Source organism: Oncorhynchus masou, chromosome 33, assembly GCF_036934945.1.
Source record: "Oncorhynchus masou masou isolate Uvic2021 chromosome 33, UVic_Omas_1.1, whole genome shotgun sequence".
NCBI lineage: Eukaryota > Metazoa > Chordata > Actinopteri > Salmoniformes > Salmonidae > Oncorhynchus > Oncorhynchus masou.
In genome coordinates this window covers 26614728-26630921 of record NC_088244.1, presented here as the reverse complement: position 1 = coordinate 26630921, position 16194 = coordinate 26614728, and the positions used below count along the sequence as shown (strand labels likewise).

General features: G+C 42.6%; 1 protein-coding gene across 4 annotated transcripts in view; it reads right to left on the bottom strand.

Moving 5' to 3' along the window:
- The window catches only part of LOC135528161 (E3 ubiquitin-protein ligase MIB2-like), a 73037-nt gene that overhangs the window by 18348 nt on the left and 38495 nt on the right, over positions 1-16194 (bottom strand). For 3 of the 4 annotated variants that reach the window (XM_064957039.1, XM_064957040.1, XM_064957037.1), the window contains exons 4-12: positions 12155-12261; positions 10010-10204; positions 7961-8103; positions 7492-7599; positions 6629-6733; positions 5244-5406; positions 4017-4150; positions 3791-3939; positions 3007-3163 (exon numbers count right to left, since the gene is read on the bottom strand). In XM_064957039.1, the coding sequence (XP_064813111.1) occupies positions 3007-3163; positions 3791-3939; positions 4017-4150; positions 5244-5406; positions 6629-6733; positions 7492-7599; positions 7961-8103; positions 10010-10204; positions 12155-12261 (1261 nt within the window). The remainder of the gene's footprint in view (positions 1-3006; positions 3164-3790; positions 3940-4016; positions 4151-5243; positions 5407-6628; positions 6734-7491; positions 7600-7960; positions 8104-10009; positions 10205-12154; positions 12262-16194) is intronic. The other variant, XM_064957038.1, reaches the window with a different exon arrangement.

The window sequence follows — 16194 nt, the reverse complement described above, 5'->3', positions numbered from 1 at the left end:
GCAGGGACTGGGAGACTAATCATGATCGAGGGAAAGATGAACGGAGCAAAGTACAGAGAGATCCTTGATGAAAACCTGCTCCAGAGCGCTCAGGACCTCAGACTGAGGCAAAGGTTCACCTTCTATCAGGACAATGACCCTAAGAACACAGCCAAGGCAATGTAGGAGTGGCTTTGGGACAAGTCTCTGAATGTCCTTGAATGGCCCAACCAGAGCCTGGACTTGAATCCGATCTAACAACTCTGGATAAACCTGAAAATAGATGTGCAGCAATGCTCCCCATCCAACCTGACAGAGCTTGAGAAGATCTGCAGAGAAGGATGGGAGAACCTACCCAAATACAGGTGTGTCAAACTTGTAGCGCCATACCCAAGAAGACTCAAGGCTGTAATCACTGCGAAAGGTGCTTCAACAAAGTACAGGGTCTGAATACTTATGTAAGTACTCATGTAAATGTAATATTTCAGTTTTTTATTTTAAATAAATTAGCTAATTCTTAAAAAAAAACTGTTTTTGCTTTGTCATTATGGGGTATTGTGTGTAGATTGATGAGGGGAAAAAAACTATTAAATACATTTTAGAATAAGGCTTTAACGTAAAAAGTCAAGGGGGAGTCTCCCAGGTGGCGCAGTGGTTAAGGGCGCTGTTCTGCAGCGCCAGCTGTGCCACCAGAGACTCTGGGTTCGCGCCCAGGCTCTGTCGCTACTGTCCACGACCGGGAGGTCCGTGGGGTGACGCACAATTGGCCCAGCGTCGTCCGGGTTAGGGAGGGCTTGGCCGGTAGGGATATCCTTGACTCATCGCGCACCAGCGACTCCTGTGGCGCTGCCGGGCGCAGTGCACGCTAACCAAGGTTGCCAGGTGCACGGTGTTTCCTCTGACACATTGGTGCGGCTGGCTTCCGGGTTGGATGCGCGCTGTGTCAAGAAGCTGGGTTGGGTTGTGTATCGGAGGAAGCATGACTTTCAACCTTCGTCTCTCCCGAGCCCGTACGGGAGTTGTAGCGATGAGACAAGATAGTAGCTACTAAACAATTGGATACCACGAAATTTGGGAGAAAAAGGGGTACAATTTAAATATATATATATATTTGTTTTTAGTCAAGGGGTCTGAATAGTTCCCAAAAGGAACACACATATTTTTGTATATATATATACAAAAATATGTGTGTGCCTTTGGGAAGTATTCAGACCCCTATATATCACACATATATATATCAAACCTTTGAACGGTTGTGTGTGTGTGTATATATATATATAAAATATATAATAATAATAATACATAAATAAAATATATACACACACACACACACACACACACACACACACACACACACACACACACACACACACACACACACACACACACACACACACACACACACACACACACACACCGTTCAAAAGTTTGGGGTCACTTAAAAATGCCCTTGTTTTTGAAAGTAAAGCTAATTTTTTGTCCATTAAAATAACATCAAATTGATCAGAAATACAGTGTAGATATTGTTAATGTTGTAAATTACTATTGTAGCTGGAACATGCAGATTTTTAATGGAATATCTACATAGGCGTTGTTAGGTCGCTAACGGACACTAGAAAAGCTTAACAAGTTTCCTTCTTCCCAAAGGGTCGATACAGCTGCATTCAGACATCACGTTTCCACCACTCCAATTTAGACACTCCTTCTCTCCAATCCTTATGTCTTAGGTCTGACAGGAAGATGAAGTGATTAAGTGAGTAATTAACCGCTCTGTCTCCCTCAAGGTGACCTGACCTCAACCCCCTTGATGTCTAATCCAAAGCTCTCCACCCGTATCACCTATAGCACTCCTGTGACTTCTTCCCGTCCACCCAGCACATTCCAAAGCCATTGGTCTCCTACAGATAACCATTAACTTCTGATGTAACAACCATGCTCTCTCACCCCGCAGATACTATAGTATTACTTCTGATCTATCATATCTCTAGTATAGTAATGTTCAAAGTTTACCCAGAATCCAACAGCGTACAGAGGCCCATTATCAGCAAACATCACTCCTGTGTTCCAATGGCACACTGTGTTAGCTAATCCAAGTTTATAATTTTAAAAGGCTAATTGATCATTAGAAAACCCTTTTGCAATTATGTTAGCAGAGCTGAAAACGGTTGTGCTGTTAAAAGAAGCAATAAAACTGGCCTTCTTTAGACTAGTTGAGTATCTGGAGCATCAGCAATTGTGGGTTCAATTACAGGCTCAACATGGCCAGAAACAAAGAACTTTCTTCTGAAACTCGTCAGTATATTCTTGTTCTGAGAAATTAAAGCTATTCTAAACGAGAAATTGCAAAAAAAACTGAGGATCTCGTACAACGCTGTGTCCTACTCCCTTCACAGAACAGCGTAAACTGGCTCAACCAGAATAGAAAGATGAATGGGAGGCCCCGGTGCACAACTGAGCAAGAGGACAAGTACATTAGATTGTCAGAACAACAGTTTTCAGCTGTGCTAACATAATTGCAGAAGGGTTTTCTAATGATCAATTAGCCTTTTAAAGTGATAAACTTGGATTAGCTAACGCAATGTGATATTGGAATACAGGAGTCATGGTTGCTGATAATGGGTCTCTGTACGCCTATGTAGATATTCCATAAACAATCTGCTGTTTCCAGCTACAATAGTCATTTACAACATTAACAATGTCTACACTATATTTCTGATCAATTTGATGTTATTTTAAATGGACAAAAAATGTACTTTTCTTTAAAAAACAAGGACATTTCTAAGGGACCCCAAACTTTTGAACAGTAGTGTATATAACGTGTTTGTTAAAAAGCTCCAAAGCAGAAGATAAAAAGGATGCTGTTTATTTCGAGAGACTTGTGAGAGTGTGTTTGTGCGTGAACGTGTGTTTTATATGTATGGGCAGTGAGCCTGGCAGGTGAAAGCATGAACAAAAGTAGTGAATTATATAGGGAAAAGGATGCCATTTCAGGCACAGGTAATGTAAATCTTATTAGTCGGTACTGACCTGTACGTTGATGTCGGCCAAGTGTTCTGACAGCACGCGCACCACGTCGGTGAAGCCCTTGTTGACGGCTATGTGCAGTGCCGTGCACATGGAGTTGTTCAGTAAGTTCACATTGGCCCCTTTGCTCAGCAGCAGCCGCGCAATCTCCGCCTGGTTCCTGCACACACGCACACACACTTAGGCCTAAGCATAATAATTTTTCATATCTAGTTAGCATATTCATTTCAATATGCATTACTCTATGCATTTTCATATAATTGTTGTGTTTTGTATTTATTTACTCATTCTGATAATGAATTTCAGCTTTGGCAATATTTACCAATGAGTTCCACACCAATGAAGCCTCACTGGATTGGACTGAATTGAAAATGGAGAACGAACCACTAAAACACGCAGGCCTGAATAACAAACCCACAGCACAAGGCTCATAACAGATCCATCCCAAAGCTGATGCTTGTTTACATTCTATGTAACCACCGAGAGATACTTGTAAATCCCATCGATGGCTCATTTTCTCATAGATGGAATCTAAAGCGGCCTATCTAATCCCTGTTCTGTCGTGTGGAGGATTAGGGACAAAAGTAATGCCTGTCTGTGTCTGCTTCTGTGTGTGTGTGTGGAGTGATTTCACTGAACCCAATGCACCCCAGCTGGAGAAATGGACAAGCCCAAATCCAATTAAATCCAGATAACCCCTCCCCATAACTTGTTTGCTCACAATGTGAATACAGGATTTAGACGGCCACCTTCAGATGTCCCGTGGGTCTGTGTGTGCTCCTCTCACCCAAAGGCTGTGTAGTGCAGGGCGGTGTCTCCGTCCTCATCCTTCACCTTGATGGAGCTGTTGGCCTGCAGCAGAGCCAGGACCACCTCCATGTGGCCCTGATGGGCTGCCACCTGCAGCGCCGTCTTGCCCTGGTTCTTTATATCCACCTGGAGAGATGTAACACACACAATTACATTAAGAAATATAACACACACACACAGTCTGAGGTGGGGAGTGAGCGCACCTTGTCAGGGTATTTCTGCACTAGCTCTCTGACTTTGCTGGCACTGCCATGCGCCGCCTCGATGACCAGCCGGCTGGGGTTGTCCTGCTCTGTAGACTGAGACAGCAGCTTTTCCAGGACTGAAATGACTGTGTCTGGAGATGAGAGGGAGAAAGAAAGAAAGAAAGAAAGAAAGAAAGAAAGAAAGAAAGAAAGAAAGAAAGAAAGAAAGAAAGAAAGAAAGAAAGAAAGAAAGAAAGAAAGAAAGAAAGAAAGAAAGAAAGAAAGAAAGAAAGAAAGAAAGAAAGAAAGAAAGAAAGAAAGAAAGAAAGAAAGAAAGAAAGAAAGAAAGAAAGAAAGAAAGAAAGAAAGAAAGAAAGAAAGAAAGAAAGAAAGAAAGGAGGGAGAGAGAGAGAAGATCGGGAATAGAGGCCAACGAAAAAAGGGGGAGCGGGAGGGTGAAAAAAGACAATGTAGAGGAATAAAGAACAAGGGAAGGAGAAAGAAGAGAGTGTGTGACATGTTAGTGATGGATTCGAGAGCGTGGGAAACAGTTTGTGCTGCGTTGCCCTCCAGGCCCCTCTAAACCCAGAGAGCACATACATACACACAGAGTTACCAAGACGGTTTGTAAAGTCAAGTCAAAGTACAATCATTGGAATGAGTCAAAATGTCCTTGTGCACCCTAACCCAGCATTATGAGCCTCTCGTCCCCACTCTGTGCCATCATTATGAATATGACAGACATAGAAAGAGGGGGGATTGAGTCAGGGCACTCAAGACTGGTAGGAGAAGCACACATTCGTATACACACATGAGGAGCAGTAGAGGCACATATGCTGATGAGGCCTGTGGAGCTTCCCTCCAACATTTGTTTTATTTAAATGTTTTATTTGACCTTTATTTAACTAGGAAAGTCAGTTAAGAACAAATTCTTATTTACTACATGCATGGAAATGATACGGAGAGAGAAACCAGACATTTCAGAGACATGCAAATGAAACCCATTGGCCATGCATGCGGAGACAGTGACCAGGAGAAACAGCGTTATGATTGGCTGTCTATGCAATAGACAGCCACTGTCACAGTCCTTGGCCAGTAGTGCATGCATGGCTTGCAGCAATAGTGCTGGAAGAAGAGAGAGGGGTGGAGAGGGGGAATAAGGAAGGACAAAAAGCAGAGGTCGCTGGAAGACTGTTGGATAAGAGGCCCCCTTCCTCCTTTTTGCAAGGTCTAAGTAGTCCTTACTTCCAGATTCATTGGGGTTTTCAGCAGTCATGAGGTTGGCATCCACCTCCATGGTTTGGGCTGAGAGGCACGCCGGGTTAAAGGTCCACGTCTGGCCGCCGAAGGCCACTCGCAGGTCCCCATCTGCGTATACCTTCAGCACCTTGCCCATCTGCCCCAGGGCCTGATCGGAGGAGAAAGGAGGGGGTGTAAAAAACAGGAGGAGGAAGAAGAGTGGGAGGACAGAGGAGAGAGAGGGAGGAGAGTGAAAAGACAGTGGTATTGACAGTGTTAGGACACCAGATAGGTAAGCAGGCCTATGGATTCTTTCCCATTACACTTTCCCCACTTTCGCCTTTCCATCACGACCATTGATATGACAAGATTTGAGGTATATTAGGTATAAACACTTATTAGGTATAAACACGTTTCAAAGAACCTCCATCCAACCATGATTCATCGTGCCATCTCAAATACACTCTTTTCAGTTACCCATGCCACCCAGGGAAATTCTCAGGGCTTTTATTTATAGGTAAATAATCAAGATGCTTTGTTTTCGCAGAAGCCTTAAAGGCCCAGTGAAGTGAAAAACTAGCTTTTCCTGTGTTTTGTACTATATATTTCCACACTATGAGATTGGAAAAAATACTGTGAAATTGTGAAAATGATAATGCCCTTTTAGTGTAAGAGCTGTTTGAAAAGACCGGCTGAAATGTTAGCCTGTTTTGGTGGGATGATGAGATACACCAGGCGGTAAATTAGTTAGACTAAAAGCATCTGCATGCTTCCCAGTCGAAACAGTTAGGTAGAGTTTGTGCATATATTATGACGACATTTTGTGACGTTTTTGTTCGTTTTGAACTTCAGTGAGGGTAATGACAATTTTTTCTGGAGGCAATCCCAAGTTCGAAGTAGAAGTCTATGCCCCAAGTTAACAGTAAAGACTCTTCAATAAAGTATTTGTTGTCATTCAACAAGAGATCATTTATTTTCATGCACATTTCTTCATAAAGAAATACTGCACCAAACATCTTAGATGTAAAATTGCTAAGATTGACTAAGATCTCTTCGGCAAAAACGTCAACATTTATAAGATTTCTTGAGTTATCTTAGATTAATTCTGACTATTTTGAGGAAGTGTATACTGGCTATGGCATCTCAAAATGGACAAACAGTAACTATTGCCACTTTTTTCAAGTGAAGAGGTTGGCTAGCTGAAGGTTCGGCTAGCTGAGTTTGGCTAGGTACTTGCTTAACTGAAGCATGCTGATGCCTTAATAAGAAAGAGAGTTCGAAACCTCTCTGCCAATAACAGCTAGTTTTTAGTTTCCCTCTCCCCACTCAGTTAGGCTACCGGAAGTTAGCGTTAGCCTACAGATAGTTAGCCTCAGCCTATGTCAACGTACTGGTGTCATGCTGTCTGTCCATTCTCCATGGCCAGCCTGAAGCCTCTTTACACAGTCTATGTCTTCCAGTACTCGCACCAGCTCGCCCACACCAAACGTGTTGACCTACGGCAAGAAAGGGGAAGAAGACAGCAAATTGTTAGCGTTATGATGCTAATGCTAATCTGTCAGCATCCAGGACACCTACAGCACCCGATGTCAGAGGAAGGCCAAAAAGATCATCAAGGACATCAACCACCCGAGCCACGGCCTGTTCACCCCGCTGCCACCCAGAAGGTGAGATCAGTACAGGTGCATCAAAGCTGGGACCGACAGACTGAAAAACAGCTTCTATCTCAAGGCCATCAGACTGTTAAATAGCCATCAATAGCTGGCTACCACCCGGTTACTCAACCCTGCACCTTAGATATGGAGTCACTGGCCACTTTAATAATGGAACTACCACCCGGTTACTCAACCCTGCACCTTAGATATGGAGTCACTGGCCACTTTAATAATGGAACACTAGTCACTTTAATAATGTTTACATACTGATTTACTAATTTCATATGTACATAATGTATTATATTATTGTATTTTAGTCAATGCCACTCCGACATTGCTCGTCCTAATATTTTTATACTTCTTAATTCATACTTTTACTTTTAGATTTGTGTCTATTGTTGTAAATTGTTAGATACTACTGCACTGTTGGAGCTAGAAACACAAGCATTTCGCTATACCCATTATAACATCTGCTAAATATGTGTATGTGACCAATACAATTTGATTTGATTAGCATCACATCGCTAGCTAATGCTAACCTACAGTATAAGACCATGCTGTGAGCCTGTATTCATTTCTCACTGGTAGAGCTAGAGTACCTTGGTCAGGGCACCTGGGTGGAAAGTCCAGCGGATGTTGTTGCTGTACTGGACTCTGACATCTCCCCGGTCAGTGATTCTGTGTACCGTCCCGATTTTGCAGATGTACTGTAAACACACAAATCAGATTTGATTTGCAGTTGCCGATTGTGGCCGGCCTTGGCATCGTCATTTCGCTGGCTCCATTGATTTGAAAGTAATACGTGCTTGTTGATTTTGTTCTATTGCACACCAGAGACCATTCACGCCGGCAACGTTACATAAACCTGGGTTCAAAAGTTCAAAATGGGGATACGGTACTCAGAATTTGAACCAGTACTTGCCCTACATAGCACATGCAGTGACAACATGGCATACACTTCAAAGTAGTTCTACGACTGGAGAAAGCTTGGAATGAGGTAAGACTCTTTTGATAAGATTATGTCAGAGAAATTCCACCAATTGACTTGGAGGGAGTTTAGTTTAGTACCTCTGCCATTTTGGGGTTCCATCCTCCGTGGCCCTCTTGCATCTGTCTGAGGATGTCTACTTCCAGGAGACACTTCACCTTGTCCCCCTGGTTGAAGGTGTGGCCTTCTGCACTCTCCTGCCTCTGCAGTTCTGCGTGCTCACCTGTGTACACACAAACCATAGATAAAAACACACACACGTGACAACATACTCTACTGCAGTGCTTTCATATTGATCTGTAAGATACATACACTTCCAGTCAAAGGTTTTAGAACACCTACTCATTCAAGTGTTTTTCTTTATTTTTTTTTTACTATTTTCTACATTGTAGAACAACAATAAAGACATCAAAACTATGAAATAACACACATGGAATCATGTAGTAACCAAAAAAAGTGTTAAACAAATCAAAATATATTTTAGATTCTTCAAATAGCTACTCTTTTCCTTGATGACAGCTTTGCACACTTTCGGCATTCTCTCAATCAGCTTCACCTGGAATGTTTTTCCAAAAGTCTTGAAGGAGTTCCCACATATGCTGAGCACTTGTTGGCTGCTTTTCCTTCACTCTGCAGTCCGACTCATCCCAACCATCTCAATTTGGTTGAGGTCTGGATTGTGGAGGCCAGGTCATCTGATGCAGAACTCCATCACTCTCCTTCTTGGTAAAAATAGCCCTTACACAGCTTGGGGTTTTTATTGTTTTATTTTACCTTTATTTAACTAGGCAAGTCAGTTAAGAACAAATTCTTATTTTCAATGACGGCCTAGGAACAGTGGGTTAACTGCCTGTTCAGGGGCAGAACGACAGATTTGTACCTTGTCAGCTCGGGAATTTGAACTTGCAACCTTTCGGTTACTAGTCCAACACTAACCACTAGGCTACCCTGCTGCCCCGTTGTTGGGTCATTGTCCTGTTGAAAAACAAATGATAATCCCACTAAGCCCAAACCAGATGGGATGGCGTATCGCTGCAGAATGCTGTGGTAGCCATGCTGGTTAAGTGTGCCTTGAATTCTAAATAAATCACAGACAGTGTCACCAGCAAAGCACCCCCACACTATAACACCTCCTCCTCCATGCTTTACGGTGGGAAATACACATGAGGAGATCATCCGTTCACCCACACTGCATCTCACAAAGACATGCCGGTTGGAATCAAAAATCTTGTGTTTCTTGGCCCAAGCAAGTCTCTTTTTCTTATTGGTGTCCTTTAGTAGTAGTTTCTTTACAGCATTTCGACCATGAAGGCCTGATTCACCCAGTCTCTTCTGAACAGTTGATGTTGAGATGTGTCTGTTACTTGAACTCTCTGACGCATTTATTTGGGCTCCAATTTCTGAGGCTGGTAACTCTAATGAACGTATCCTCTGCAGCAGAGGTAACTCTGGGTCTTCCATCCCTGTGGCGGTCCTGATGAGGACCAGTTTCATCATAGCGCTTGATGATTTTTGCGACTGCACTTGAATAAATGTTAAAAGTTCTAGAAATGTTCCGTATTGACTGACCTTCATGTCTTAAAAGTAATGATGGACTGTCATTTCTCTTTGCTTATTTGAGCTGTTCTTGCCATAATATGGACTTGGTCTTTTACCAGATAGGGCTATCTTCTGTATAACCCCCCTACCTTGTCACAACAGATCGTCTGATTGTCTCCCACACATTAAGGAAAGACATTTTTAAAATGTACTTTTAAGAAGGCACACCTGTTAATTGAAATGCATTCCAGGTGACTACCATGAAGCTGGTTGAGAAAATGCAAAGAGTGTACAAAGCTGTCATCAAGGCAAAGGGTGGCTAATTAAAGAATCTCAAATATAAAATACATTTTGATTTGTTTAACACTGTTTTGGTTACTACATGATTCCATATGTGTTATTTCACAGTTTTGATGTCTTCACAATTTTTCTACATGTAGAAAATTTGTAAAAAATAAAATAAAACCCTTGAATGAGTAGGTGTTCTAAAACTTTTGATCGGTAGTGTATTCAATTTGATGAATTACGAAAACAAGCATGCTTCCTTAACAACAGGCAGAAACTTAAAATCTATCCCCCTTGGTTCATACCAAGCTTTGGTAGGTGGTCTTTGTAGTAGAAGCCTCCCTGGATGTCCGACACGTATTTGAGGTCTACCTTGCCCTTGTGACCCAAACGGTAGACGTTGGTGGTGCCATTGGACCAGGTGACACTGGCCACACTGCGACCAGACTCTGTGTCCCAGCCACGGATGTCCACCACCTTTCCAACCTTACCCTCTCCTCCTGCACACGCACACACGATGTAGGAGTATGAGAGAAGAGAAAAACCGAAGAGAGCAAGTAAAATTGGCTTATTGGGGGAAAATTAGGAATAATGAGAAGATAGTTTGGATGAATATATCAAGCACAATGGAAACAATTATATTTTGTGTAGTTTGATTCTGTGCACAGGCAGGATATTATCCCTTCAAAGACACAATAGGTATGTTCGTAAATGCATTTTGGATTGCCAGACTGCGATCAGAGTGCACACTGGACACTCTGGCAGAGGAGTAGGGTTGATCCGAGCGTTTTGACCTCAACGGCAGTAAAGCACCCAAGCTAACTGGCTAAAGTTGGCTAGCTTGCTAGCTACTTCCAGACATAAATCACTCTGACCATTTTACTGGTCCTAGCAGAGCTGGTTAGCCTGTTTTTATGTTATCTAGAGCGTTGGTGACTGTAACTGTGCTGAAGGCAACAATTTAGTTATATTTTTTGCTGACATTTACTGACACCAGTCATATTCAATGGGTGTTGCGCGTTCATAAATTAATCAGTTATTCTGCACTCACTGACGAGAGTGCTTTGAAATCGGAGTAGATAGCCAGGGTGAATTTACAAACACACCCAATGTTAAAACAGGAGATGGTGTCCATCACTGTTTCACATCCACATATTCAACCTTATTGCAACACAAAGACCATACTCTGGCACAGGAATCTTGTCAATTATAGACTTGGCTAATTCAACATCACATACTTAAAGTAAGAAACAACAAGTAGGATCATGACTCCAATCTGTGCTCTGGATGCTGAAAAGTTTTCAAAGACCAATCTAAATAATCATCCCTTTGACTATGGTTAGAAGTGAGAAATCTAACAAGGAAGAACACAAAACAAAGCACACTTAGAGGCTGTGGCTAGCACCCCTCACATTCTCAACTACTGTACCGGATACAAGATACAATACATTGATTTACAACCACGACGATACGCATCTACTTTATTACATAATGACTTGCTTCAAGGTCAAATGTCATCAAATACCTCATTCAGTTTCCACCACAAACATAGATAACCTGACATTGTATAGCCTAGTTTATGCAGGTTAACAGTTACATCAAGGATTACACAGCCTGCCAGGTAACCTCAGTTCAGGACAGGACTCAGGTAAGGGACAGCCTCTCTTCTAAGCATAGCCAGAATGTCCCTATGCACTTACCGCATGCTGCTTAAAGACTGATGATGACTGACTTAGACCCCAGGGGTTCACTTTCGAAGACACCATAGGACATTTTGACTCAATGGCCAGTGCTTTAACACAGAGAGGACCCAATGCCATTCCCGGGTCTGACCCCACATGAGGTAATACAAAGAGCTAATGACAGATTTCTTCCAGCCCTAGAGGCAATGATATTGAAGGGTTGTGAAATTGAAAGGAACAATTATCAAACTTTCCACAGATGGAGATCCTGCAAAGAGTTAATTTAGTACTTGTATGGAAAATCGGTTTCTTTCATAATAATTTGCCATTGAGAGACAAATTCTCTTGACTCTTGATTCTAAATGTTATGCGAACCCACAGAAACCCAACAGCACAGTAGCCATGTCCCAAAATTAACTGAACCACGAAGACAATTTTTTCCTCCCCGGAGTTGCAGCACATTCTATAATTAGAATTCATGTGACTTCTTGGTATATTCCACTACACTAGAGGGGAAACGGTACGAAAGGACAAAATAAACCTGATCGTTAAGAAATATCTGTTAAACAGACTCAATGAGATACTTTTGGGTTGGGAAAGATTCTTGAAGCACAAAGACACCAGTTCAAACTGTCACTTTGCAGGGTAATTAGAGAACATTAGAGTATAATGGAATGAGGTTAAGAGGTCATGGTGAAACAGTTGAAACAACAACAACATTGCCAGGCCCTGGTCGGTATGGATGGATTGCTCCGCTCACTCCCTCACCGTCTTGGTTTCCCCAGTCCCAGTCAGGTCCGCGTACCACTTTCACCCCTTGAAAGATTCCTTTGAGGATGATCCGTGGGAGATTCTGCCTCGGGGCCAAGCACACTCTGTGAAAGGCAAAAAGTACAAACCACATTCTCAATGAAACACTATGGCAAGAAGATAGCATTATGACTTGTGATACAACATCATGGAGTGTATCCAGAATGTTCTGTCCAAATGACATTGTGCAGTTTCAGAAACATAACCACTGACTGACAGAAGCTTGTTCGAAATGCTTCTCTTATCGGCCACAAGGAAAAACCCAAGCTAAAACCCTTTAAAACGTATAGCTATCTCGAATAAGTAAGCCAACCGTCTGACCTACATTATTGTCCAACTAAGTGGGGCACAAGCAAACAGCCCAGATGTAACAGCTCTCTGGCCTATAGACACGCTATGTCACAGACACTAGCCTGAAAGTCAGAGGGGGTTATAAGATACAACAATGTTGGGGCTATGTTACTGAGACACACTCAGAAGACACTTGAATCAGTAAGGGTAGTGGGGAGACAAAGGGGAGTCTATTCTGTGGTGGATGCTTGCCAAGGGGAGATGACATACATGTGCTCGATTGCTCATCCAAATTAAGGAGAGGTCTTTGTTTTTGATGGGTCGTTCAGCATAGCTGAGGGCTGAGAGGCGTCCTAAACTGAAAAAAAACATGCTGCAAAACCCTTAAATTACTCAGGGGACTTCAATGTCATCACAACCACAAGACTGAGCAGAATATGGCTGCCAAAAACCCAGACCTGTTTGACAGGTTCAAGCAGGCAGTTATATCAAATTCATCAGAAATCAGAAGGGGGGAGGGGTCTAGGAGGAGCCGTACCTTATGGTAAAGATTTGGTCAGATCTCAAAGGGGCAAATTAACTGCCTATTCCCATTATTTCTCCACGAGGTCAGCATTGAGGCTTCATTCTGCCATGCAGCTTGGGGGAAGACTGGAAACGTGACTTGAATTTCTCTCAATCCACTATCTTCAAAGTAAAACAATCCTCCCGTGGGTGGTCTTCCTCTGGGATGAAAAGAGGCTTTGCTACACCTACGCGTCACTCTCCCTTCGGCTGCGAGTGGTGTCCATCAACGCAAACGTGGGGGGAAAACAAAGCTAGCCCTGGTTATCTTCTGAACTAATCAGGTCAGATTGTGAGGCACGTTGGCCTTAGAAGAAGAAGCCGGTGGCACCTTTGCTTCTTGGAGGCTTACTGTAGACTGACAGTAAATCCTGGTGTGGGCTGTGTGGCCACGGACAATGGGGAGGTGAGGTGGCATGTGTCTAAAATCAGAGATTTGAGGACTAATCCCTAGACAGCAGCGCAATCAGGAAGCACAATGTCAGACAGCACAGCTAAGAGAGTGTTACAAAAATACATCCGCGTCACCACGGAGATAACATATGGCCCTTATTAAGCTTTCTGTGCCAAATGGTCCTGTGAGCATACAAGTGTACATATATACAGTTGAAGTCTGAAGTTTACATACACTTAGGTTGGAGTCATTAAAACTCGTTTTTCAACCACTCCACAAATGTCTTGTTAACAAACTATAGTTTTGGCAAACTATAGTTTTGGCAATCTCTGACACAAGTAAATGTAATGTAAATGTAAGTAATTTTTCTAACAATTGTTTACAGACAGATTATTTCACTTATATTCACTGCATCACAATTCCAGTGGGTCAGAAGTTTACATACACTAAGTTGACTGTGCCTTTGAACAGCTTGGAAAATTCCAGAAAATGATCTCTTTAGACACTTCTGATAGGCTAATTGACATAATTTGAGTCAAACGGAGGTGTACCTGTGGATGTATTTCAAGGTCTACCTTCAAACTCAGTGTCTCTTTGCTTGACATCATGGGAAAATCAAAAGAATTCAGCAAAGACCTCAGAAAAACAATTGTAGACTTCCACAAGTCTGGTTCATCCTTGGGAGCAATTTCCAAACGCCTGAAGGTACCACGTTCATCTGTACAAACAATAGTACGCAAGTATAAACAACATGGGACCATGCAGCCGTCATACCGCTCAGGATGGAGACACATTCTGTCTCCTAGAGATGAACGTACTTTGGTGCAAAAAGTGCAAATCAATTCCAGAACAACAGCAAAGGACCTTGTGAAGATGCTGGAGGAAACAAGTACAAAAGTATCTATATCCACAGTAAAACGAGTCCTATATCGGCATAACCTGAAAGGCCGCTCAGCAAGGAAGAAGCCACTGCTCCAAAACCGCCATAAAAATGCCAGACTACAGTTTGCACCCCCACATGGGGACAAAGATCGTACTTTCTGGACAAATGTCTTCTGGTCTGATGAAACAAAAATAGAACTGTTTGGCCATAATGATCATCGTTATGTTTGGAGGAAGAAGGGGGAGGCTTGCAAGTCGAAGAACACCATCCCAACCGTGAAGCACAGGGGTGGCAGCATCATGTTGTGGGGGTGCTTTGTTGCAGGAGGGACTGGTGCACTTCACAAAATAGATGAGGGAGGAAAATTACGTGGATATATTGAAGCAACATCTCAAGACATCAGTCTGGAAGTTAAAGCTTGGTTGCAAATGGGTCTTCCAAATGGACAATGACCCCAAGCATACTTCCAAAGTTGTGGCAAAATGGCTTAAGGACTACAAAGTAAAGGTATTGGAGTAAATCACTCTAATATTATTCTGACGTTTCACATTCTTAAAATAAAGTGGTGATCCTAATTGACCTAAGACAGGGAATGTTTACGAGGATTAAATCTCAGGAATTGTGAAACAATGAGTTTAAATGTATTTGGCTAAACTGTATGTAAACTTCTGACTTCAACTGTAGGCCTTTGCTGTAGACACTGTGTTTACTGTGTACGGCCACAGGCGGTGAAAGGGTTGGTACGCAACATGATTTTCAGAGAATTCCATGCAAAGATGATGATGCGGTGGGGATAAGACCTGAATAAAACAATGCTGGTTTATACAGCAGGATTTCCTGACTTGGTAGATTAGGGTGGAGGTTGTTAATGGGCTGCTTTCAACAATAGATTTTAGCCAGATTAAAAACACCACTTTAAGAAATTTATGGGTCGAGATACCATTGGGCAAAATATGTAAAGGGTGGGGGCAGAACTATCCAAAACAGATCTAGTAGAGAGTAAATATAATGATGCATGAATGGTACAGATGGCATTAGTGAAGACAGCAACTGTTTTGACATATTAATGTTGTTGGTGTTGTCGCTGTTAAACACGAGCTCTTTAAAAGGACCTGGACGTCTCATCCTGCCTGACCAATGGTCTCTGAGATAGAGGATGTGGTGAGCTGAAACATGACCAGTAGGAGGTAGAGAGGTGCTGAATTGCCAGATATGCAGGATAAGGATTAAACTGAGCCTACTTGACAGGGCCTCTGTGTGTGTGTGTGTGTGTGTGTGTGTGTGTGTGTGTGTGTGTGTGTGTGTGTGTGTGTGTGTGTGTGTGAGAGAGAGAGACGATTAACCAACCGCGAAGTTGTTGTTGCGTTTCCACCCCCACCCCCCTCAGTAAACATATGGACACCCATATGCTGCACAGGGCACCGTCAACACCCCATAACCTACACACACACGTCAAGGCGATACACACCACTTACCATGAACAACGGTGACCAAACGTCATTGTGAACACTTGGTTATTATACACACGCACGTGACAAAACACTCTACAAAACACGTGACTAAATTATTAGAGAGTATCCAGATGACCTAGCCTCTATCCAGATGATCACAGACACACACATGGTAATGAACATCCTGCATTAAGGAAAATCACAGCACATCCACTGGCACCTCACTTCCCCAAATCTGTATTCACACTCAGCCACTATTAATGACATAACACACTTCAATGAGGAGGAAGGTGAGACTTGTGAGGGAAAAACATGCATTTGCAGGATCTATTAGATGTATCTATATAATTATCTGTAGCTTCAAAATAGGAGCTTAGTGATCTTAAAGAGCTTTCTGCTTACAGGAATAAAGAAG